Here is a 26,122-nt window from a genome sequence, read left to right on the forward strand (position 1 = left end):
CACAAAATCTTAGGTGGGAATAAATCTTCTGGGCTCATAATTAATATTTGAGTGAATTACATTTTCCACCCAAGGTGGTTTTAAAACATTTTTCTATCCTTAGCCGATATAAATAACACTTTTTCATTCAAAACTTTCCGTTCAAATGCCACAAATTGAAAATATACTACCAAAGTATATATTAATCTGAATTCAATATTTTCAATAATCACCTGATACATGGAAAATTTCCAATGTACAACTCAACCTAAGCGGCGTCCAAGTTTAAATTTTGGGAGATAAGTAGACCCTTCATCATGTGTGACACACACATTTTGGATAAGAAAGAGATATGTGATAATCAATTCAGGATTCAAGATTCACACCATTGCAGTTCCAGATAAGGACTGTCAAGCAGAATTGTGAGAAACATGTTTAATATCCTATTACAAAATATCACCTCCAGCAAAGTGTGTCTTCCTTCACAAGTCATATCTCACATTCCACTGACCATTCATGTCGGCATTGAGCGTCCAATTATTTTCTCTGACCTGAAAGTATGGAATCTGAAAGAAAAATAATTTAGAAAAGCAGCAGCAGAACCAAGTAAACTACATGTTAATATAGTATTTAAAAAAAAACAGAGTAACAGTGTGATATATGAAAGTAGAAACCAATTATTATTATATTTGATCACATGTTGGAAATCTAGTCCAATCATCAACAACACAATTTCAGGTCATAACTTCGTGAAAAGCAGATGGGAAGAGTTTTAAGTTCTACTCTAGCAGGTATGAATAAACAAAGAAGATCTGCATGCTGTTAGTTACAGCATTCAACCACCTTGGGATGCCAGTACAAATTTGGGGAAGAATATCATGAAGGAAATGAATGGAAAAGATGACAAACCCTGATAAAGTCAATGTATTCTCTATGAGGAAGAATCACATTAGAAATCATCAAAGGTGATGGACTGCAAGGAGAGAATTCTTCCCCGGACTAAAGCTTATTGAAGAGAAAGAGATGAGAAATGCTATAAATAAAATACAAACATACATAATTCCACAATATACCTTCTCAATCACTTCATAGCCAACTTTGAATTGAAGATCTTGCTCTCTCTGAAAATTGAATATGCCCCAAGAAAATTCAGCAGCTCCTCTTGAATTTTTCTGTCAGTAATGGTACATGATAGCACAATTATACAACTAAAACAAATTGCAATTGGCATGAAAACTCTTTGGCATCCTTCCATTTAAAAATAGATTCTTAAATATAATAAAACCCTAACTAAAAGAAAACAAAATTGCGTAGCCATTAAAAGTTATTTTATTTGGTACACACAATAGCAAGAGCATAGATCTTCTTACACAAGTTATGTTTAATATGGAATATCTCAAGCTTAATGTTAACACCAACCTGTTTAAATTCTTCGTCAACATCACATCTTCCCTTGATATTAAAGCTTAACAAACCATTACTGGTCACGGGAAATCCTTTCTTGGCACGCACAAAATATCTAAGCTTCTCATGTTTAGTATACTGCAAACCTACTCCAAGGCTTGCTGATAACTGTGGAAAATTATTAGATGCAGAAATATAATAAGTAAAGAGAAGTCAAATTCAAAAATAAGATGATATAAAAAAAACCACATAAGTTAGCCACAACAGACATTTGGGTAGAAGTGTCTGATCATTGCACTACAATAACTTGGATTTCCCACTCTTGTATCTAGCTCTGCATGGACCTAAACAAACAAAGACGTGAGAAAACTTAAAAATCATTTAAGGAAATTATATACTGAGATTGTTCAGATATTCAATCACATATGTATAACTCTTCAATAACAAAATGTAGCACCACACTTAATTGAAAAGCCAACAAATCATGCATTCAAAAGATAGTACTTACGTTAAACAAAACAGCGGGATTATATGTTAATAGTTCCATAAAATATATACCATCCATTGTCAAAAACCCATATTGGAACATCAATTCAAACTCCAAAAGGAATATACTAATAACTAGTAGAACTGCAAATGAACACAAAGCTCGGCCCCATAACATCACAAGCAAGAGTTTTTAATTTTAGGTGAAGGTTAAGTTGTATAAAAGAAAAAATAGTTCGAAATGTATATGGTACGAGGGCCATACACCAAACACGAAGAAAAACAAAAGGCATAAAGCTGCAGAAGATCGTAGGCTCTGAAAACACCAAAGAAAACAAGTTCAACACAAACAAAATGCATAAAGGGAACCAGTGCCTGGAAAGGTAAGTCGGGTATAAAGCCCCTAATGGAGCACATAGGCACCCAAACTCAAGGACACTCCCATACCCACGTAAGGCCAAAGAAAGTTATTGTAGCTTCTTCAGAGTCCAGTTTCCTCCGGAGGCAACAAAGAGTTGCTACCTCCAAGTCCCAATAATTAAATAGAGAATCATAAACGAGATTTAACAGTAAAGCTTTTACAAGAACTTATCTTTCTCAACTATGAGCGGCCCAATATGTACATCAATTTCAGTAATTCTATCAATTAAGTCACTCAAAAGTACCAATTCTACTTCCTGAGAAAACTTATAGAACACCAAAAAAAAAAAAGTCAGATACAAAAACAAAGTAAACTATTAAGTGTACCTGCAAGTGGGTATTGGAATCAATAAAAAACTTCTCCTTGGTATGGATTCTTAAAGCTTTTGAGTCTTTTCCGTATCTTAAAGACGTCTCCATTTCTTCCTTGTGTCAATCGAAACTCGAATTCAAATCAGTCCAATCAAAACCCTAGCTCAACTCTTGACAAAAAGAAAGACTGGAGCCCCGCAGTTCCCGCGTTGGTTGTATGTGCACTGTGTCATCTTCCCAGTTTATTGTGCCGCCTCCATTTAATCACGTCAGACTAAATTGGGCCTATTTAGGCCCAATTTAGGCTTAAGAACTATTTCTCACCCTTTTTTGTCCAGACTATTTTCCAATCAATAGAACTTTAAAAACTACACTTTCCAATCCTTAGAATTATAAAAACTATACTCTTCCATCTTCCGTCACAATTAACATTCCTTTCTAAATTTAAAACATTTATCACTTAATAACTAAAAGTAGTTAAAAAATCAAAATTCTAACTCTAACTCCGATTAGTCCCAAACCATGGTTAGAATTCATATATTATAATTAAAATTATGGCTAGAATTACACTAATTCCAATGTAAATTCAATTAAATCATACGAGACTAATTCACAATGACGACTATGATTAGAATTCCTCTTATAATTGCACTCTGAATATTATCAAAAACAGTTAGAATCATACTATCTCAGTATAATTTAATAGGAATCATATTATTTTGATGTGATTAAGATAGAATTACATCAAAGTAGTACAATTCTTAATAAATCATATTGAGATAACGAGGTTCTAATTGTTTCCAATCGCCCATTAAAAGAAATCAAATATAATTTTCTTTTTTAATGTATCTATTCTACAAATATTAATAACAAATAATGATCGAAGGTGGAAAAGTTTGTTTTTAAAGTTTAAGGGCGGGAAAGTTATTCAGACAAAAAAAGGGGAAATATCGTTCTGCTCCCAATAAAAGTGAAAAGTATACCAGGCCCGAACTTTTTAGTACGAAATATTTAGTGTTGGAAAGAAAAGAATGAGAGAGAAAGCTAAGTCAGGTCCTTGTATACAAAGTCTTGGCTAGGGGTTTTCTTCTGTGATGAAAGTAGATAACAAAATGGGCTTCAGATTTCATCTGGTTCTCTTGGCACTTGCTGTGCTTGCGACACCTGTACTCTCCGATCTGATCCTCTCCAAAGTCGATCGACGCGTAAGCTTTTCTCATTTAGTTTTGTGTTTCTTGATCTTATTTTGATTCGTAATTGATAATTACCTCTGATTTTAACTTCATCATGTGTAAATATGTTGCAGAAAGAATATAATTTGACTTTATACGCTAGAAATGATTAAATAACGGGGATCTTTCTTGATCTTCTTTTGTAGATTGATTTGACTTCACAAGTTGTTCGCAGCCGTTCAACACTTAAGGTGCTTCACTAAATTTCTCTTTCTCTGTCACTGAAACATGGATTTTTAGTAATTTTTTTAATTTTATGGCAAAGGGTTTCGTTTTAATTTCGAAATCATCAAACTTTGTTGTTGTAATGTGATTTGTAGGTGGAGAATGTTGGTTCTGAGTTGGTATCAGAATTTTTGTTGTCGTTTCCCGAGCACCAGGCTAAAAACTTGGCCTATTTAATGTCAACATATGGTGAAGGGAAAGGAAGAGCTAAAGGCTCTGGTGTTACTCTCCCTGTTAAAGAAGTTAAACCAAAAGGAATGCCCCCAGCTTTGACCTTTTATTCAGTAACATTCCCTAACGGACTTGGAAAGGGGGATATTTTCACTTTCGATGTCTTGGCTGTATTTACCCACTCCCTGCAGCCCTTTCCTGAGAAAATTACTCAGGCTGATATTCAGCTTGTTGTTTTCCAGGACAGTGCTCACTTCCTGACTCCTTATGTTGTTAAGGTCCAGTCTCTCAGTATTAAATTGCCTGATGCTAGAATTGAATCTTACACAAAATTGGAGAACACAAAGCTTCATGGTTCAGAGATCAAATATGGCCCTTTTGAGAATCTCCCTGCTTTCTCATTCTCACCCATAGTTGTTCATTTTGAAAGTAATCAACCTTTTGCTGTTGCTAAGGAGTTGGTGCGGGAGATAGAAATTTCCCACTGGGGTAATGTTCAGGTTACAGAGCATTACAACCTTATCCATGGAGGTGCTGAAACCAAGGGTGAATTTTCTAGGTTTGCTCATATTTTCCAGAATTTTTTAAATTTATCTTTTATTTTAAACAAACAAGGATTTGGAATAAATATGTAAATTGGGGGGAGGTTTGACTTCTTGTTATTGTCTCAATGTGTCACAGGCTTGATTACCAGGCTAGACCCCACCTCAGAGGAGCATCAGCATTTAGACATCTTCTTGCAAAATTGCCTCCAAGAGCTCATTCAATTTATTACAGAGATGAGATTGGAAATATATCAACATCCCATCTATGGGGTGATTCCAAGAAGGTGGGTATTTGAGGTTATGTCAGATAAGCTGTTTGAATAGCTGACCTTAACACTGGTGTTCTCATTATTTACAGACAGAGTTATTGATTGAACCAAGGTATCCAATGATGGGTGGTTGGAGAACTAAATTTACCATTGGATATGGATTACCTCTCAAAGACTTTTTGTTTCATTCAGATGGGAAATATTTCCTTAACATAACTTTTGGAAGCCCGATGGATGAATTAGTCATTGATAGTCTCATTGTTAAGGTTGGTAATATGATGATTGTTGATATAAATCTTTTTCATTATTAATTTTCATAGCGTTGGTATTGGCACTGAGTTTGGATATTAGGTGGGACTATCCTTCTCCGTGCATCTTAGAATTAGATCAGATGGGCTTTCTTGGTAAAAATGTCTAGCCAATCAATTTGCAAATGGTCATCATAAATTACTAGATATTGTGTACCTTTTAATTTGGATTTCTTATTTTTGCATCCCAGCACCCATGGAATTATTGGAAGCATGAATTGTGCCATGGTGGTTCCAAAGTTTCTTCTATGCTCATCTGATTGAGTACTTTTGCTTTCCAGGTTGTTTTGCCTGAGGGATCTAGTGATATGTCTGTGTCTGCACTATTTCCTGTTACACAATGGCAAGAGGTAATATGAAACAAAGTTTTTATGTCTTCCATTCTTTATTTATTTTCATTAATCACTTTCAATTTTTATTTCAAACGTTTTATACAGTTGTGTATTTGTTTCTTCTACCATTTGAAATGCAGCTTTTGTTTTCTGCTTACTGTGCTCATGATTCTATGCAGACCAAATTATCACACTTGGATATTTCTGGTAGGCCAGTGATTGTGCTGCAAAAGACGAACGTTGTGCCAGAGCATAATCAATTTTTCCAGGTATTATCTTCTCCGCTTTCCTTGTGAATAAAGTTCTAACTTTTCAGTGAAGCCTGCATTACCTTATCACGGAGACAATATGTTTGACATAGGCATAGACTGACATCATTATCAAAGTGTTATAGTTCTTATATTTATGTCAAGTCTTCCCGTTTTATTAGCTTTTAAGTTTCTATTGTTGACTGGAGTTCAAAAATCTATGTTCAAAGTATCCTTTAAATAGTGAGGTTAGTTTTCTTCCTGTGATTAAAGTGTGTAGAATACATTGAGGTAAATCCCTTTCTTTCTGGAGGACTGTGCTATCCTTTCATGACTTGGTGGCATGAATGGTTATTATGTAAGATAGTTGTTCTTGTGTGCTATGTTGTGTAATTGGAAGGAAAAAAACATGGAAAATCAAATTAAATTCTTTATTGTTTGTAACCATATGTCTTCTTCTACAATTATAAAGGCCTAATTGATTACATGGCAAGTGTTTATTCTTTTTATATAAAGTTCAGGTAAATAACTCAATTTTATCACCGATTAAAAATAAATAATTAAAGTTGATTCAGACATATTACCTTTTCACATTGCACAAATTACATTGTCAACTCTCATATCGTCATTAATATTGATGCTGTACAATCATTGTTTATTTGGCAGGTCTATTACAAGTTCAGCAGCTTTTCGATGCTTAGGGAGCCACTGATGTTGATTTCTGGCTTTTTCTTTATCTTTGTTGCTGGCATTGTGTATATGCATGTTGACATGTCAATCTCCAAGTCATCTCCTTCTTATTTAGCAAAATTGCAGTGGGATGAAGTAAGTAGGATGTTGTCAAGTAATGTGCTTGTGTTGAATACCTAGCATTCCATGTACAATTTTTGGTATTTTATGCCTATTGTAAGCTTTGCTTTCTGTAATTCCAGGTCCAATCAAAAATTCAGCAGCTCCAAAATATTATCAATCGATGCCTAACCACACATGATAAACTGGAAGCATCACTACGTGATCTTTCTAGGACCGGGGATGTTCAGGCTTGCAAAGCAGCTCGCAAATCAGCTGATGTTCAGTTAAAAGAGCTTTCAAAGGAGTTGAAGCCCCTGTTGTCATTCTTGCAATCTTCATCAGCTGCCTCCCAAATACACCTCAAGGTTTTCTTTCTGTTCGTTTGTTTTGGTGAAAACTCTTTCTTTTTTTTTCAAATATATAAAAAATAATAATACTTAATATAAGTCTTTTATCTATGAAGTTTTCTGCAACACTTTTTTAGACTAGTTTTGTGGTTTGAATTAAATCTTTTACACAAAGTGTACTTGTTTTCTTTTCTTGCACACTGCATTAGATTGTCTTCTGTTTGTAGCAATTAAGCCCCCTAGTATATACAGGTGGAGGAGCTGGTTACCAAGGAGAAAGAATTGCAGGAGAAGGTAATGGCAAAACACTCAACTGTGGTTGACTGCTATGAGAAGAAATCTGGTGTACGAGATATCGAAAACCGGGTTGCTCAACAGCAGCAGAAAATTACAACTTTAAGGCAGGAGGTTGACAATCTGCTGGAGCTGATTGATGAGATATGAAACATTAGGTTTATTTATAACAAGTTTAGATTTAGGTTTGTTTGAGAGTTCAAATGAAGTTGATGAAGTAATACTTCAGATCAGGATTTTGTTATTTAAGGCCAGACATTTTTGCAATGTAATTTACAGAGGCAAAATGAATTTTCGTTGAGGAATTTAAATGGGCAAGTAGATATCGAATGTGCTCTATAATTCACCTTGATAATAGTGGAAACCGAAAGGATACGATACCAGGAGATTAGAGAAAGATAGGGGCCAATAATGTTTCTTCAAGACATATTTGACTTTGTTGCGTTGTATATGCACAATGTTTTTAGACCCGGACTGGACGTCAACTCGGTATGATATAATTATAGGTTCTAATTTTGTGATGTCAGCCTTACGATCAGAATTGTATATGTGACATTGCTATAAATTGTATATGTGACATTGCTAGAGGTTTCAACAACCCCACTCTAACAGGATGTTGATCTCATTGGGGTGGTTGATGTTGATCGTTAGAAGGATTTTGAGTAAAAAAAGAAGCAAAATTAAGAATAATTTTGGTGGGTTGTTTTGTATTCATCTTGTGTTGTTTTGTTACAAGAATCTACTATCCATGGTTGCTTACATATACATGGAGGAGACTTCTGAGGGTGCAGGGTTAACCTTGAAGTCACTGATCCTGGATTTTTTTTTACCCTGACTTCAATCACACCAAGATCAAACCCAAATCGTAATTCAATATTATTTTAATATTTATCAATTTATCTATGGTTCAACTGTTAGTCAGACCAATTAGACCGATCATAAATGGCCCTGGAGTAGGTCCAAGTCTGAAAACATTGTTAGTAACAACAAACAAAAGGAGAAACTGACTAAAAGTAGAAAATCCTGACCAATAATCTGGGATAAAATAACAACATTTTGTCCTAATTTTAGTTTTCAAGGGAACCTAGAAGAAAATTGCTTTTGATGAGATTCACTTGGAGCAAACACAGGTAGCTGCCCACCCCTCTGTGATCTACCCTGATAAATACTTGATGTCGAACCTCTATCCAGCCTACTGCCCATGGCACTACTTCTTGTCCCTCTAGTCAGTTGTTCATTCACAAGGGGTCCCCCAAAAAATATGGATTGTCCTGTGTACAGAAGCTCTGTTGCAGGAACCTGAGAAGAACCGGCAACTCTTGAAATCGTAGAGATGAAGCGCCCAGCCTCTGGATCCCAAAACACTGAACTTCTTGTACTTTCTGCAGCACTTGCATTATTTCTACTAGGTGCTTGTGCTACATTGTCGCGCATAGCACTCTCATTTCCTTGGCTTTGTCTTGAGGACCAAGGAGATTGATCTGCTGACGATTGATATATGGGGTTGAAGTGATCTACATTTGAAATCTGCTGCTCCATAGGAGAATGGGCGAGGTGAGAGACTGGGGGACTACTAAAGTTGCTAAGGCTGTGACCACATGTCTCACTATCTTCTCTGCTAGCTCGACTGGGCGGATATGGGCTCTTTGATTTCCCTGCTCTTGTATTCCTGGACTGAAACCCTCGATGACTGCTCATTGGGCTGCTTCGCATGCTCACATTGCTACTGGATAAATGATCAGGATCGTATGGATGATGTCGAGAATTAATAGGCCGAAGTACAGATGATGATGCTCTTGCTTTTGCAGCTGCTTTCATTGCCTCATTGGAGTCCAATTTTGCAAGTTTCCATGCACTGATTCGCACTGGACGCTGAGGAAGCTTTTTCCCTTTGTCAGCAGGTCCTGTTGCATCTGGATCTACTGTGGATGGTAAGCGTCCTGGCTCCAGATGTGGGATGATTTCATCCTGCTTGCAATTCAAACGAAAATGATCAAGCCCAACCTTTCTAGATTGGAAGATTATGCAAGGTTTTAATGGTACAAGAAGATCGAATGTGAAACACTTGGCCAAGAAAAGAATATAGAGAGCACAAAAACCAGGGCCCATTTTTTTCATTCTTCTCTAGAGGTTAACATAATAAATGAGTAGACAGATACATTTCTAAAGAATTTTGATGCATGAATGGTACAATTTTCTGAACAAACAAGAAAACAAGGGATATCAAAATATTTCTCTTAACAATTATAAGACTCAAGCCCACAATCACTATTAGTCTTTATAGCCTTATTCAGTACAGATGGTAGTTATGGCAATTTAAATCATTAATTCCCCTTCCATCCATGCAACCAGACACTTCTAGACCAGCTGTCAAGATAAATAATGGTAGTGGTACCTGGTGGTCCATGAAGACTCTTGGAGGGGTACACCAAGCACCTTTGTACTGCAAGCTCATGCCAAGGGAGCTTCTTCCACTTACTGCCGTCACAGCTGAACTGGTTGGTGATGTTTGCAGACTTTGCTGGTCTCCTCCGTCAACAGATGGTCCAGGTGGTTCACTTTGTGTCCTCATGGCAACAACATACTCATATGTTGTAATACCCTGAAAAAATAATGATTCAAAATTTGCATACATGAAATGAAAGCTGAGAGGGGAAGGGCAAGTATTTGAAGAACAAACCTTTCGCATCAGAATCATGTGGAAGAAGAATAGTTCTCCCAGAGGCACTGTGGCAAGAAAAGAAACAGCAGTGCATATGGCCTGTAATCATATTGTGCAAAACATTAGTTCAGAACCAGCTCAACAGAAGTTATAGTTTGTAAACCCCCAAAAAACAAGGCATAAAAACAGTTTCTTATGGATATACAAAATTGAAAAGGGAAGGTGAAGGATAATTCAGAACAAGTTTGGCATTTCAATTAGAATGGCGAAACTTGTTTTCTCCATTTCTCATAATTTTTATTGAGTGAAGAAAAAGGGAAAAGTTATTAACATATATATACCAACAATCTAAATTGAAAGCAAAGAATACAGAAGCATACCACCACTGTAGCAAAAGGGGGTAGAGAGAATCCAACTCCAAGCCTTGCAGTTATATGATCTTCTGTACCCTTTTTATCAACAAAGCATTGAACAAGAACAGCAACCCCAACTCCAAATTCAACAATAAGCTGGTACATATGCACAGGCCAATACATACAACATGATACTAAAACTGATTGAATGATTATACATGAGTGAAATATTGCATAATCCGAAAAGAACAAGAAAGTCAGACAAACATAAAAACTTACCCATAGAAGGCTTGATGCCATTAAGCACACAAAGGTGATATAATTTTTTCTTCCCACACAATTATTCAACCACTGAAACGTACATGCAGATAGAAATTATGAGCTATGGAGAAGTAAAGTTTAGCAATAAATTACCAAGTTATTGAAACTAAACAGGACATACAGAAAATAGTATATCAGGACCTAATCCTAATGAACTAAGGTGATGCAAGGTAATATTCATTTGTAGCATACGATGGCTAATTGTTGAACATTATTTCCTCCTCAGATAGTGCCCGGCACCAAGTGGATCTGAGACTTCACCAAGATGGTGGTTAACAAGAATAAAAGTTTAAATCTTACTGACTTACCCTACAATGATGATCAAAACCATCAACACATTTGTCGCAGCTCCTGCAATGTTTGCTGAACTTCCGTACCTGCAAACAATAACTGAATCAGTGAATGTTCTTTGTCCTCTCCTTTGCTAGTTTCTTTCAGTTCGTATTCATAGACAGGTAGCTTATCCTTGTCAGGCCTAAAGCATGGACAGTTAAAAGAACTAGACATATGAGTTTACCGACAATTTTCTTTGTGCTTTTGTAGCACTTTAGGGTTGTGATGGGAGCTTTCGTGTATAAGCAAGTTACTAAGTGTAATAAAAGAACCTTGCTTGTAAGAATCCAGTACCTCAGCATTGCACAGTGTGCAGAACAAAGCATCCTCCTCTCCAGATTGCTGTTGTGTAAGATCTTCATCTTTGCGGCAATCTGCTCTAACAATAAAACCGCAAAAAATACCTCCAAGTATGGAGCACCAACTTGAACCATGCCTAGTATATTTTTCTCCATACCTTAAACCCACCTTGCTAGGTTCTTCAATGGAAGATGCAATGCCTGATCAAAAACAAAGCAGAAAGTGTCTTCACAATGATCACACAGTTTCATTCTCACTCTAGTAAAAAGGATGATCACCAGCTCAGCAAAGTCAAGACAAGAAAAAAGTAAGATTGGACATTTTAGAGAAACTCCCGGGTTTGAACTTAGCAAAACCATGCAGTAATTAGACATTAATTTCTCAATATGTTCTTGGGTATCGCTGGCCAACTCAGTTTTTTCTGATGGTCTGATTGGCAAGGTATAACTATCATAATTAGAATTGACCATAAAAGATTTCATCACTTCAATAAAAGAACCATCAAAACATTTACCAGGAAGCTCTGTGTCATTTTGTGATTTATAAACTGAGGTCTTGTCAACTTCAAGCAGGATTCCAGGATCTGCCGGATCAATAGCAGTGCACCGAACATAAAGAATGAATACAGCAAATGCCTACAAGTTGAATCCAAACATTAAAATAATCAGAAAGGAAGTAATAATACATTTTTTAAGAGATATTCAAAGATAAGTTTAGAATGTTCTTACTAAGACAGAATAAACACCAATTGCCACAAATCCATAGATGTCGTCTGTCCCAAGAAAAGGAGCAAAGAAGGCATAATATGCAACAGATAGCAAAAAGAATACTGTTATAGCCACAACCTGTACACCACAAAAAATTAGCCATAAGCCATTAACCATTAGTATATACCTCCCGAACTAATACAAATAACCAAAATGCACCCCCATCAATTCTTCAAAGCCTCCCAAACGTAGAATGAATAATCCAAAGCTTGATTTAGACACATTGGGCCGTTGATTCCATATCTAACTTACCATACACACCTTTCTAGAACATTAATCAATATCTAATCATGAGTAATGACCTCTAATTTGACTCACTTCTATATTCTACTGGCTCCTTGCAATAAGTTAAAGTCAAGCATCTGTTAATGCAAATTGACAAAATCACTTTCAGAAACCAGAGTTATACATGAACTGTCAATTTAAACCAAAGAACCAAAATCAGCACCAGAACGAAAACAAATAAACAGTTAATTTTATTAAGTACATGGTTTACAAACAGATTTTGCCTGCTCCAAAGTGAAAAATGAAACTTTTACTCTATTTTCCAACAAAATAAGAAAAATAAGGTAAAACCCATGAACAAAATCTCCCAAATAATTAAAAATTACAGAGAAAAACGCTACACGGATTAGAAAAACAAAAACAAAAAACAAAAAGCTTGATATGTACGTAAACTAGCTTCCAAAACGCAAAGAGAAAATATTGCTCAAAAAAGGAATTTTTAATTTTTCCTGGTTTAACCTATTACTATTCACATAAACCAGCAAGAATTATAACTCAAAACCTCACAGTTTGAAGAAAATTGAGAACAAAACCGACTGAAGAAAGCACATAAAAACAAAGAATGTACCTGAAATGTGTGAGCAGGTAGTTGCCATCCATGACGCCTAGCCATAGTTGTTAGATTAGTAAGTCCACAACCGCTAAATCAACACCATAAAAACTCAAATAACACCTTACAAAACCAATCAGCTTTTACTAAAACCATAATGCAAATCTACAGTCAAAATAAAAGCCGGGTTCAATCTCAACCCAGATGTTAAAAGCTGAGTTTAAGACAACCCATGAAGTTGATTTTTAAAGTTGTGGAGCTCGTGGGGCTCGATTCATGGATCAACGAGCCTTCAACAATTAGAAGAAGATGAAGAATACAAAATTAAGCTGTTGGACCATTTTTTATTCCGTAAAAACGAGTTTCTTCGTTGCGGCGTTTTTTTGTCTTTCAACTCACGTTTCGATTTCACCTTCACGTTTTTGGTGCCGGCATGCTCACAAATCACAGCTAACTCATTTCATTTTATTCGTGATTTGGTCCTCTAAGTATACCTAAATTTTCGAATTTAAAAATTAAAAGGCCAAAGGACTATTTCCCACCCAAACTATCCTGAATTTTCAAAGTTTCCCCCGTTAATGTTGAAAATACCATTTACCCACTCATGGTCGTTAAACTTAACTGAATCTGTTGGTTATATTATTTTTCCCCTCAAATCCTAAAAACTAACACTTTCCCCCTAACCCAAGTTTTTAAAAACTACATTTTTCTCCTAGGGTTTCCAAACTTTAGATCCAAATTTTTCAGTGATGACCGACGATCTCCAAGCACATACTCTCCCTCTCCTATCGTCTTCTTTCAAAGACAAAGACGATTCGTCTTCGTCTCGATGAAGACGTATCGTCTTCTTTGATGATGACGTTTAGGAACGTCAGATGATGCACGGTCGAAAAGAGGAGACACAGAGGAGGAAGAGTCGTCGCCTGGAGATCATCGGTCGTTGCTGAAAAATTTAATCCGAAAGTTTGGAAACCCTAGGAGGAAAAATACAGTTTTTAAAAACTTGGATTGGGGGGAAAGTGTTAGTTTTTAGGGTTTGGGGGATTAAATTTAAGTTTATTTTTAATATTATAGATAAAATGACGATTTTGCTTTTGAATATGTCAATCTCACCTTTTTTTTATTAGCCCATAGATAGGTAAATGGGTTTTCCAAAGTTAATGGGTAAGAATTTGCAAAAAAGCATACCTTGGGTGGGAAATAGTCATTTGGCGAAATTAAAATTGCTAATATGAATTTTTAGCAATTTTTTTTTGTCGTAGAGACCATTTTGTTACTGAAAAAGGGTCTTTGTATTTTGTTATTTTAATAATTTCCACTAACTGATAATTACCTCTGAAAACTTGCTGCCGTTTTAAGGTAATTAATTAAATATTTATTAATCATAATAAATCAAATCAAGGTAAGCCAATGTTTTTAGACTCTGAGCATGGAGGTATTAATTAAAATAGTTTTTTTTAATGCATATATAACTATTTTTTATTATATAAATATAACTGTTTTTTAAATTGTTTTTACTTTTAAAAGAAAAAATTATAAGATTTAAGATTTGTTGGATGAGTTAGTCAAATAGATTAGCTAATCAGCCAAACATCCGATTAACTAATTTTAAAAAATAGATTGATTGATTACATATTTGATCGATTAGCTAACCACCTGATCAACTAATTTTTTAAAAATAAATTAGTAAATTGAGTACTTGGCCAATCTACGAACCTTTCCACTATCAAAGTCATCAAAACATTTCATATTTTTATCTCATTTCACCTTATATTTCAATCTTAGTTGAATGAGTGGGTGAATTTATATTTGGTTGGGTGAGTTTTGGCTAGATGAGTATAAAACCTAAAAGTATTTTAGATATTTTATGTTTTAGACTATATATATATATATATATATATATTATTTTAATCAATACCCCATGATCATGATTGGATTCAGTCAATGAATCGGTGTGTGGGTCAATTGACTTGTTTGATCTAGTGGATTGAGGATGCCAATTTGACATAAATTAAATTTTAAATTAGGTTTTATTTTGTACTAATATGGTTATGATTTGACCTAAAAATTAGATCAATTTAACTAAATGATTTAAACTGCACCTTAATATGATTCACTTGATTTAATCTCGATTCAGTTTAATCTAATGATTAAAATGAGTTTTAATTATGACATGAATTAGATTTATCACTAGTTTCTGATTTAATCAACTTATCCAATATAAGTTTTCAAGCACTAAAATTCATTTTTATTTATAAGTTGAACAATTCATACATATATCATTTTCAAGTTAAACCTTCTTTTATCTTTTCTTTGGATTTGAAATGGGTTAAGCATAATCAAACGCAAGTTTGCGATCTATTTGTACCGACACCAAACAAGTTACACCCTGAATTGAATTATCAACCTCACAATTACTATATTAGATAAATCAGACTTAAACAAATTGAAATTAATTTGTTAGAACCAAATAATAGATTTAAACTGAACCAACTTTTTCCCACAATTAGAAGTAAAGGACCATTTTCAGTTTAAATTTTAGTCTAATCTCAAAATCACACTCACGACAATTGAAAAACTCAAACACCTACTTATAAACTAGTTGTCATCCAAATTTTCAGTTAAAGGCAGAGGTAAAATTATTATTTTACTTATAAACCTTAAAATTTTAAAATTTTTATATTTCCCCCTCAGGTTTTAAAAACTAACACTTCAACCCATTCTCAAAGTTTGAAAAGTTTAGATTTCACCTATAGGGTTTGCCTTCTTCTCCAATTACCATCATTCTGATCGACAACAGATGTTTTTCACCCATCTTCTATCTTTGACTACGAAAGACGACCCTTCGTCGTCCAGATCTACAAGAAGAGACAAAAGACAATGTTTCATCATCCTTTGTCACATCGTCCAAAAGCAACGACAAATTGTCATCCTTCATCGTGTCACCCAGATGACGAGCGTCATCCTTCCATCTCTTTTTATAGATCTAGACGAGGGAGAAGACCTGCGCTTTTTCCTGATCACCGGTTAATTCCCTAAGCCATCAAAGATAAAACCTGAAAAAAAGAAAAAGTAAATTTTTTAAAATTTAATCATAGATGGTAAATGTGAATTTTCTAAACTAAGGAGAGAAATAATGTAAAGGTTTTAGGTTTTAGGGCTTATAAATAAAATGATGATTTTACCTCTATCTCTAACTGAAAATTTAGATGATAATTAATCGTAGATGAATATTTAAATTTTTTATTTATTATAGATGTGATTTTAAATCTCAACTAAAACTTACGTGAAAAATTATTCTTTTCTCTCTCCGTAAATATCAAATCAGGTGAACTTAATAAGCCCTCTTTTTATAATCTTGAATATTCTCGAATTCAAGTATTCAAACGAAAAAGGAATTGATTTGGTGTTGACTCACATAATATCAATATCAACAAATTTCTATAAATTTTATTTTGTTTTTATTATAATTTGTAACTTACCATAGTGAATGTTTTGAACTTTTTGTATAAAACTGTGTATACTAATATAAAGAAAAATTATTATTGAATTTTTTTATTATCTTTAACCAAATATAATAATTACTTATACCTTTTATTTTTATTAAATTTTATTAAATATATAATAATTTATACTTAAAAATCTTCAAAATAATCTATAGATTTTGATACTAAAACATTTTTCAAACCAAACATCCCTGATTAGCTCGCATGACAGATCCCAATCTTGGCATTGAATTTCAGAAACTCTACGAATTATTATTCTTGTAACCTTAAAATAATTTAATTTAATGTAATGTTTTATAACCCATGCATATTCATGTATGTATGGATGAATATTTCAAACATAACAAAGTATCACAAATCTAAAGCACTATATGCAGATCAATTCATACTAACCAGCTTTATTTTTCTCCGTGGTTCATTAATTCATGGCTTTGTTCTGACGTTTCTGGAACCACTGTTGCAGGAAGAACAGAAGTTAAATATGAAGTAACAGCCGGTGAATACACACAGCGCTGAATTCGATACAATCGAATACATATATATACGTACCTTGGTGCACAAAAGGCTGCAACAGCTCATGTTGGTGCACCTTCTTGCGACCTTTCTGCAGCAGCGCCCGCCATGAGAATTTGCCTGAAGTCTCACACTACGTGGTTGTAATTTATTAGTCAAGATGATGATATCGAAGCAGTGAAAATAATGGCAGCTGTGATAACGGCCGGCGCCTCTGAAACTTCATCACACATTATGAATTTGTTTCTTGCTACTTATTCTTTCTGACATTCGTTATGTTGGCTGGCCATCTCTGCAGTGCGGTGGCGACGAATTCTCCTATAAATTCATCAAGCCGGCGGATATTGGAGCCAGCCAAAAGAGTGAATGCTTCTTGTCAATTAACACCGTCTTGGGTTTTTATCTCTCTTGATGGCAACATTGTTGTTTGTACTTGGATTATCTCATCACAGATTTTAGACTTTGGGCTGAGCCCAGCCCAATTCATCTAAACCGGTGCATAAGACGATCGAGTTTCAGAAATGGGCGGCATCAACGATGGAGTCCATCTCTTGGTGAATTTATCAGGTGATCTGGCAGGCTATCATGAATCATGCTCAGAGAACCAGCTTAGATATTATCGAACATAGAAACCTGCAGTGTGTAGGAGTGCTTCATTTATCTTCCAGACTAGACCATTCAAAGCTCATTTCTCGTCCACGCTACAAATTCACAATGACAGCTGTTTCCAATTATTTGGTTTTGCCGAAAAACCCTCGGCTCCATCTTTCTTCTGGTAAACATTGCTCTTGCGATTCGCTTTTGTCCTGATTATTCAATCAATCTCAGTATTAAGTGTTTTAAGCCGTAGCTTTCTGAAGCTTTGAATAGACCCTGTTATTACTTGTTAAAATTTTGTGCAATTAATTGATCTGATTAACAAAATTGTTATTTCAATAACAAACTGATAAATATGGGTGTTGAAGGGAAACATGGGAAAAGAATGTTTACTTGCGTTTGAAGTTGGGGTTAATTACTGTGGAAGATCAGATATGTTATGTATCTGCATTGAGTAATACAATATCATATGTATAAAGGAGGGATACCACGATAAGCAATCAAATTAACATGTCATCACATCACATGATTGGGTGATCTAATGTTTTAGTTTATTTTTAATTTAAATTTTTTGTTCATATCTATTAATACCCAAACTTATTAAGTATTGTTGTTTTGGATTAATATTGTTTTGTAGTAATACTACATGCAGTAATAGTACTAATTTTAGTAATGTTGTGTAAACATATATAATTGAATGATTTTGATATAAAGATAAAGTAATATTCAATCAAATGGTAATATATTATTATTGGTTTTCAAATGATTACTTATTATAAATGCATATTGCATTACTCATACTACATGTTTAAACAATGGGTATTAATTGATACAAACAAACTTATGTGTTATCATGTAATTAATTTTACTTTATTTTTAATCAAAATCAATCAATCATATGATAGCACATCAGTTGATCTTTAACCGTTAATACCACCAGTTAGTACATGAAGTATTATTGTTTTATAATTTGAAATGCATATTTATGGTTAAGAATGTGAGGTGTCTCTACGCCGAAATCTATTATGCTTATATTATAGTGTCTATTAGGTTTGACATTTGCTTTTGGAAGAGTGTTAACTTTTGTTTATCAACAACACTTCATGTAACAAATTGATAGGTTATCATGTGATTAGTCAATTTTAAATTAGAGATAAATTAAACAATTAGATCATTTTATCTCATGATAATATACCAATTTGTTTTTACCAATTAATACCACTTTTTATGCATGTAATATTACTCTTTATTTATTTTTCTAAACGTTTGTTGATAGGCTCTTCCTTGAAGCCATCAGACCGATGTCTTGGGAGTTGTGGCTTGGCCAATTTGTCATTCAGTTCAAATCGTCTGTGCAAAGTACAACTTTCTACCTCTAGAAGGAATCTCACAGTTCAAGCTGCATATAGGTATCATCTTTCCATTGCTGTTAGTGCTTTGTAAGTCTTTATTTTTTTGGCATAGTTTCCTGTTGAAGGTGGAACCACACATACTTGTTATTTGCATTTGAATGTGAGCAATCCACGCCATGTTTGTTTCTGTAATTTAATCTTTCTCAGTAACTGAGGATTTTATGGATTTTGTCAGTTTCATTCTGAAAATACAAGCCTTGTTTGTTTGTTTTTGTTAAGCAAACATTTGAATTCCTTGGTTGTATTTTTCTTTTCCTTGGTGTCACAAGGTGGTGTTTTACTTGGTAGTACGGGATTCTATAGATTTGATGCATGTAAGAAGTATGTTTTTCTGAATTGATTGTGAGTTCCTCCGCACTTTCTACACTCTTGCATGCATAAAGCATTCACACATGCAGCCAAACTTCCTAATGCCATTCACTTGCTTCTGTTCTCACAGTGATGGACAGTCAAATAGTGCAGGCATCTTCATTGGTGGCTTTGTTTTGGGAGGAATTATAGTGGGCACACTTGGTTGTGTATACGCACCGCAGGTAGTCATCTGTGCAAATGGTCACTCAAAAGATTGTGCTTAGTGTCCATCGACCATGTCTTCATCAACTGAAAGGGTTTAATAGAATAAGAGATGGGTTGTGAATGCTTTCTTGTTAAGATTATCCCCTAACACCAGATCATAGATTAATGATCACAGAACTACCTTAAACAATAAATTAAGTATCTAGTTTTGGTGGTCTAACTATTTTTTGCCTTGTTCTTAGGCCTTTCTGTTTTTTATGATAAATCAAGCCAGTGAAATGCTTCATCCAATGTTCTTTGACAGATCAGCAAGGCACTAGCTGGTGCTGCAGCCGACCGAAAGGATCTTATGAGAAAATTGCCCAAGTTCATATATGACGAAGAAAAAGCATTGGAGGTGAGACATTGCTTTTGACTATTTGTTCATGCATCTTGAATTTAGAAAGGTTTAACTGATTTTGTAGTTTTTCTGGCTCTTTTAGTATTTTTTGTTTCTTGGATACTTCTAAACTTCATTGGAAATCTTGTTGAATTGTGAGTTTGTTGTCATCAATTCTTCTATGAAATTCAAATTCAAGCAATGGCTTCCCTTCCAATTTTCTGTTGTTAAATTCTGGAAATGGGTGGACGTCTAGAGTATTTCATTTAGTTTCTTAAATTCTGCAATCTTAGCTGCCTTATTTCTTTCTGCAACTCTAAAAGATGAATTAATCTCTAGATCCAGCATAGTGCACACTAGCATCTTTGTGTTGAATTGTCCCTTTCATTGTTTATCTATGAGTAATGCTACATATATTAATAATTAGTACAATGCTAATATGGATGTAAATAATAATGTGTTACCATGTGATTAAATGATTTTAAATTAAGGATAAAATAACACCTAATGACATAATAACGTATTATCATTGGTACCCAATGTCATTATAAGTATACATCGCATTACTTTTTATCTATATCCCCTTTTTCGATAATAGATTGACAATGACATAGTTGGCTTGTTTGCTTTGCAGAAAACACGGAAAATTCTGGCCGAAAAGATTGCCCAGCTAAGCTCTGCTATAGATGATGTTTCTACTCAGCTCCATGCAGAAGATGAGAGCCCAGATGGAGTTGCTGTAAACTCTGATGAAATTGAAGCTACTGTATGAGATCTCTGATCGTCCTTCCATTATAGGCAACTTCAATCTTAAGAAATAACATTGAATTTGTTGTCATGTTTTTCTTTTCTTCTTGAGAAGCGCTGGTTCTAAAACTATGTCCCTTGCATGGATATATTTATATATATACACACTCTATTGCTTATATAATCAATGAGAGGTTTGCCTGTTATTGCCATAAATTGAGGCTTCATTTGGCAATCAAGTGCTTATTGGATTATGCTTTCTGCTTATAGCACAAATGAACAAGAACCACATTGTTGATGAAAGCAATGACCTACACGGTGTGAAGTAGGTCTATATAAGTGTAACGTTTCCGTCTATATTTGTCACAAATTAAATCATTGATACTCTTATATTATTCTTTCAAATTTTGTTTCCAACTAGGGTTTTAAATCTCGACCGGTTGGTTTGACTTTAAATTTTTTAATCAATCTAATATATAGGTTAATGTTTAAAATTACCATTGTTAGGTCAATGTTTAAAGATTAAATAGTTAATAAATCAAATTAATATGTGATTAAATCGGGTAAAATATATTAAATCACAATTCAATTATTGGGTAATACATCAAACAACTATATTAACACCATCAGATATGATTTTGTATTTGTTAAAACTTGATGAATTATATTGTCGGATTACAATTCTATTTAATTATATTTTGTTATAACTAGCTATCAGACCATAATTGTATTTATTTAAGTATTATTCAAATGTTTATTTCATCTATCACTGATCTGTCTATTAAATGAGGCGATTAATCTAGTTAAAACCTAAACTAGTCTGTTAACCAGGTTAATGTCTAATCCGGGTTTGAAGGCATTGTTGCCAACCCATTTCTTTTAGGCAAGGGAAAGGATCTAAGATGTTCTCCACTATCCAAAATAGTCACACCTTTCAGCCAGGAAAGCTTTTAGAAATATCCATTGGGATAAAAACAATTGAATTTTGGTCAGTCTCTTGTTCTTATAACCGGACGTGTGCATAATAACTGGCTCATTTTGCAATCTCCATGCTCCAGTTGTGGCAGTCTTTCATACTACTGTCATTATAAAAAACTAGCAAGGATATTTTAGGCGAGGACGAATGGCTATGTGTGAACAATCTGTGGTTCAGATCGCAAAGTTGCATGCTTCAAAGCATAATCTTATCCCATCCCGTCCCATGCAAGGGCCACTCACCACACATTTCTCTCACTCACTTTCAACCATAATTTTCATCCCAACTCAACAGTATAATTACTGGGGGAACTTTGTCTCTCAGCTTTAGTTGCAGCCATGGCCAGTCACGCAGCTCTTGCTTCCTTAAGAATCCCAGCCACCACCAGGCTTCCTTCCAAGACCACTCACGCATTCCCCACTCAATGCTCCACCAAGGTCTCTCTCTATCTCATCTCTCCATGCAAAACATTCAATTTCATTAACTTAGGAACAAGAACACTTTTTTCTATTAAAAGGATTGAATTATTAGATTTTCCTACTAATAAAACTGAAGTTTCTGATTTTTCTTTACAAAGTATTACATTAAATTTTCGGTATCTTTATTGAATGTATTGAACATACCTAACTAGTATTAATTATTTAAAAAAAAAGTGATTAATTTAATACATTCAACAAAATATAGTTAAAGTTTATTACATTCTTTGGAAGAATTTTAAAGTTTAGTCTTTTAAATATAGGAATAAAAATAAATTTCGGTCCTTTATTAGGAAAAAAAAAAAAAGATAGTTCGATTTCTTGGGTGTTGTTATATCGTTAACTGATTAGCTAGTGGGTTTTTCTTTGTAGCAAGTTAGTTGGATATTGATTTTTTTTTTTTTTTAAATTTTTGGGTTCTGCAGAGGCTGGAAGTAGCTGAATTCTCTGGCCTTCGATCAAATGCAAGTGTGACATATGCCACTTATGCCAGAGAAGGATCCTTCTTTGATGTTGTGGCTGCTCAACTTACTCCTAAGGTTATTCACTGTGCTTTCTCAAATTTCTTTAACAGCACAGTTTATTTTATTTGTTCTGTTGAAAGTAATAAGATTTCTTATTAGATAGTTGTTTAGTATTAACCACCACCAGGTTCAACTATCTTCCCATTGTTTACACTTATGGTCTATGGTCTGGTGGTGCATATTCCTTACCATATAATCAAGTTCCATTTTTTGTAGTAAGATGGACTAGGTTTGAGTTCCACCAATTCCAAAATTTTACAAAACTACTTGGCTTGTTGATGTCAACATGACAGATTGACTAGCATGATTCACAAGACAATCTGATTCAATGACTAAAATGAATTTAAACATTGAATTAGACCGGATTGACCACTAGGCCCAAACCGGTGGTTTACAGGATTACTTGCTGGGTTTTCATCTCTTTTGATATACACATATACAATTCTAAGAAGACCAGAACATTCGTGTAGCAACAGAACTTGCAAAAGATTGTAAATTTTCCAAAAATTGCTTTAATTAAATGATATCAACCATTATTTGAACTTCTATGGTATTTCAAGCTAAAATTATATGGGAAACTTATTATTTTCTACAATTTTTGCTGGGTCATGACTCAGGAATGGTTGATGACATCCCAAAATTCCAGCTTATTGTCCAGTTTTATAAAGATGAACTGATGGCTATAGAGTAATTTGATATTAGAGATGTATGATCAAAAGATGTTCATGTTACTATTTTGTTAGATAAAATGGCACTGATAAGTTGGACTTTTGTGTAATATGTAGACTGCAGTAGCAACTCCTGTAAGGGGAGAGACAGTGGCCAAATTGAAGGTGGCCATCAATGGATTCGGACGCATTGGCAGGAACTTCCTCCGATGCTGGCATGGCAGGAAGGACTCACCCCTTGATGTTGTTGTTGTCAATGACAGTGGTGGTGTCAAGAATGTGAGTGAACTCATAATTTTCAGAACTGCTGTGTTTTTTCTATAATTAATTTTCTCAGAAACATTGGTTTCCTGTTAATTGATTAACAATATGCAATATAATGACAGGCTTCACACCTTCTGAAATATGACTCACTGCTGGGAACTTTCAAAGCAGATGTGAAAATAGTGGACAATGATACCATTTCTGTAGATGGTAAGCCCATCAAAGTTGTATCTAACAGGGACCCTCTCAAGCTGCCATGGGCTGAGTTTGGCATTGACATTGTTATTGAGGTAGGTCCTCACATAACTAGTATCTTTTCTGTCTGAATCTTGAGAGGCAGGGGGAATATCTGAGCTGGCTTTACAAATTGTTAATTCTCCAGTTGAGGCGATTGATATATTACCCTACATTCTACAGGGGACGGGAGTTTTTGTGGATGGCCCTGGTGCTGGAAAACACATCCAAGCTGGTGCTAAGAAAGTCATTATCACTGCTCCAGCAAAAGGTGCCGACATTCCTACTTATGTTGTTGGTGTCAATGAAAAGGATTACACTCATGATGTTTCAAACATTGTCAGGTCAGTCTTTTCCCAAGAAATCTGCATAAAGAAAAGCAATGATGACCATTAGTTCCATTTTGTTACATAGATTGACATTTTGTCATTTGCAGCAATGCTTCTTGCACCACAAACTGTCTGGCTCCTTTTGTTAAGGTCATGGATGAAGAATTTGGTAAGCACTTTCAAGCCTTCAGACTGTCAAAACTTCATACATGAAGGCTTTTTCTTCAATAAAATTGAATGAGATCTTCATGATATTAACATTATTACTTTGCAGGCATTGTCAAGGGAACAATGACAACTACTCACTCCTACACTGGAGACCAGGTAAATATAGGATCTGCCAATAATATGAGCAACTTAACAAGTGAAAGATTGATAGTTCTTTTGTGTTTTTTCCAGAGGCTCTTGGATGCTTCACACAGGGACTTGAGGAGAGCTAGAGCTGCAGCATTGAACATTGTTCCAACAAGCACTGGTGCAGCCAAGGCTGTGTCTCTTGTGCTTCCTCAACTCAAGGGTAAACTCAATGGCATTGCCCTCCGTGTGCCAACACCAAATGTGTCAGTTGTTGACCTTGTTGTGAATGTTGAAAAGAAGGGCATGACAGCTGAAGATGTCAATGCAGCCTTCAGAAAGGCCGCTGATGGTCCATTAAAGGGCATATTGGCTGTGTGTGATGTTCCTCTTGTGTCGGTGGACTTCCGATGCTCTGATGTTTCCTCCACCATCGACTCTTCACTAACCATGGTTATGGGAGATGACATGGTCAAGGTAGTTGCATGGTACGACAACGAATGGGGTTACAGGTGTGAATTCTAATGCATTGACTATTCTAGACAAATAAAAAAAAAAAGGTTATGATTATCTGTTCATCTAGTATGGTAAGCTACTTAAAGATAAATTTAAACATGATTTTGCAGCCAAAGGGTTGTTGATTTGGCACATCTGGTAGCACGCAAGTGGCCAGGCGCGCCTGTAGGAGGAAGTGGAGACCCATTGGAAGATTTCTGCAAGACAAATCCTGCAGATGAGGAGTGCAAAGTTTATGAAGCTTAAACTGATCTGCATCCTATTTTTTGTCTGTTTGGTTAATGATACAGGGCCAAAGGTTTTCCATTGTCCATTATCATCAAATCCTTACTTTGTAATGACAACTGAGTGAGATGAACCAGAAATTTTTATCAGATAATATATGTCCAGGCAATCCTTGCAGTTGCAGTGAACTCTTTTATTGATGAGATGTGGAATAAGTGGTCATGTCACAAGAATGTATTCCTAGAATTTAATGTTATGAAGGTCTAAAACTTTCATCTGGTTCTAAAATCTGTCCACAATTAGCATTACTTGTAATTAATAGGGGTGGATTCGGACCCAACGAAACCTAAACATAGACCAATTTAAGTTTGGTTTGAATCCAAAATGGTCAATTTGAAACTAAACTAGAAAATCATTTGAATCATCAGATAATGAGAAGAATCACTGTATATGAAAAATAATAGCAAGTAAGATGAACTTTGTGCAATACCATTGAAAAAGAGTTTGATCTGAGCTATTAAAATAAAATTACAACTCGAATTTGATTCAAATCGAGTTAAATATCAATTCGAACTGAGTTGACTTTGTTCGAATCTAACTTTTAATACAAAATTAGTAAATGACTCTAAAGGGTATGTGTCCACTAACATGGGTGCCGAAATTGATTCTGTTCGGTCTGCCTTGAACGGCCTAGGGTTTGTAGTGGGTCCATAGAGATTACTGTATTTGAATCTGGTTGGCCACCCAAGGGTGAGCGTGGTGACATGGCAGCCACCCCAAAAAATGTAAGGACTTGTAATATGGGAGGATGACAAAGATAAGGGGTGGATTGGAGTTGTGTTGAATTCAAGTTCAGTGTGAGACAAGCTCTGACGCTGATATCAATTTTGACTGAGATTGAGCTCGACAAATTGATTCTTCAATGTGTCCGCAATTAAAGAATTTTATGTTTAAAAAAGTTCTTTCTCTTTCTTGAAGATGATGGAATCTTTCTAAGGCTGATGGAGCTTC

General features: G+C 34.8%; 5 protein-coding genes and 1 long non-coding RNA gene across 7 annotated transcripts; 3 read left to right on the top strand and 3 right to left on the bottom strand.

Moving 5' to 3' along the window:
- Positions 1-312: 312 nt before the first annotated feature.
- Positions 313-2,847, bottom strand: LOC123202707 (outer envelope pore protein 21, chloroplastic-like). Its single transcript, XM_044618747.1, has 5 exons — positions 2,617-2,847; positions 1,653-1,727; positions 1,399-1,551; positions 1,053-1,151; positions 313-545 (listed from the first exon to the last, which is right to left on the bottom strand). Exons 1-5 carry the CDS (start codon positions 2,707-2,709, stop codon positions 462-464), a joined length of 504 nt encoding a protein of 167 aa, XP_044474682.1. The 5' UTR covers positions 2,710-2,847; the 3' UTR covers positions 313-461.
- A 771-nt stretch (positions 2,848-3,618) lies between these two features.
- LOC123203126 (dolichyl-diphosphooligosaccharide--protein glycosyltransferase subunit 1A-like) lies at positions 3,619-7,669 on the top strand. Its single transcript, XM_044619315.1, has 10 exons — positions 3,619-3,806; positions 3,980-4,024; positions 4,154-4,788; positions 4,911-5,058; positions 5,133-5,309; positions 5,633-5,701; positions 5,863-5,952; positions 6,598-6,756; positions 6,864-7,088; positions 7,323-7,669. Exons 1-10 carry the CDS (start codon positions 3,696-3,698, stop codon positions 7,512-7,514), a joined length of 1,851 nt encoding a protein of 616 aa, XP_044475250.1. The 5' UTR covers positions 3,619-3,695; the 3' UTR covers positions 7,515-7,669.
- A 561-nt stretch (positions 7,670-8,230) lies between these two features.
- LOC123203125 (protein S-acyltransferase 21-like) lies at positions 8,231-13,419 on the bottom strand. The gene is made up of 10 exons (XM_044619314.1): positions 12,954-13,419; positions 12,062-12,178; positions 11,848-11,968; positions 11,328-11,533; positions 11,009-11,077; positions 10,659-10,730; positions 10,407-10,535; positions 10,045-10,125; positions 9,760-9,966; positions 8,231-9,332 (listed from the first exon to the last, which is right to left on the bottom strand). Exons 1-10 carry the CDS (start codon positions 12,996-12,998, stop codon positions 8,439-8,441), a joined length of 1,941 nt encoding a protein of 646 aa, XP_044475249.1. The 5' UTR covers positions 12,999-13,419; the 3' UTR covers positions 8,231-8,438.
- Positions 13,420-15,581: 2,162 nt separating this feature from the next.
- Positions 15,582-17,331, bottom strand: LOC123202636. Its single transcript, XR_006499024.1, has 3 exons — positions 16,991-17,331; positions 16,835-16,895; positions 15,582-15,991 (listed from the first exon to the last, which is right to left on the bottom strand). It is a non-coding gene; the product is annotated as an uncharacterized LOC123202636 (long non-coding RNA).
- A 165-nt stretch (positions 17,332-17,496) lies between these two features.
- Positions 17,497-20,821, top strand: LOC123202635. Its single transcript, XM_044618609.1, has 5 exons — positions 17,497-17,729; positions 18,828-18,960; positions 19,403-19,496; positions 19,784-19,876; positions 20,493-20,821. The coding sequence occupies exons 1-5, from the start codon at positions 17,540-17,542 to the stop codon at positions 20,628-20,630; spliced, it is 648 nt and encodes a 215-aa protein (XP_044474544.1). The 5' UTR covers positions 17,497-17,539; the 3' UTR covers positions 20,631-20,821.
- A 1,005-nt stretch (positions 20,822-21,826) lies between these two features.
- LOC123202720 (glyceraldehyde-3-phosphate dehydrogenase B, chloroplastic) lies at positions 21,827-25,299 on the top strand. 2 transcript variants are annotated; one of them, XM_044618785.1, is made up of 9 exons: positions 21,840-22,018; positions 22,483-22,596; positions 23,367-23,528; positions 23,636-23,803; positions 23,931-24,091; positions 24,184-24,245; positions 24,351-24,400; positions 24,476-24,882; positions 24,997-25,299. In XM_044618785.1, the coding sequence occupies exons 1-9, from the start codon at positions 21,920-21,922 to the stop codon at positions 25,130-25,132; spliced, it is 1,359 nt and encodes a 452-aa protein (XP_044474720.1). In that variant the 5' UTR covers positions 21,840-21,919; the 3' UTR covers positions 25,133-25,299. The 2 variants fall into 2 exon arrangements, with proteins under 2 accessions (XP_044474719.1, XP_044474720.1); XM_044618784.1 differs by having other exon boundaries at positions 21,827-22,018; positions 24,351-24,882.
- Positions 25,300-26,122: the final 823 nt, after the last annotated feature.

Source organism: Mangifera indica, chromosome 19 (genome assembly GCF_011075055.1).
Source record: "Mangifera indica cultivar Alphonso chromosome 19, CATAS_Mindica_2.1, whole genome shotgun sequence".
In the NCBI taxonomy this organism is placed as follows: domain Eukaryota; kingdom Viridiplantae; phylum Streptophyta; class Magnoliopsida; order Sapindales; family Anacardiaceae; genus Mangifera; species Mangifera indica.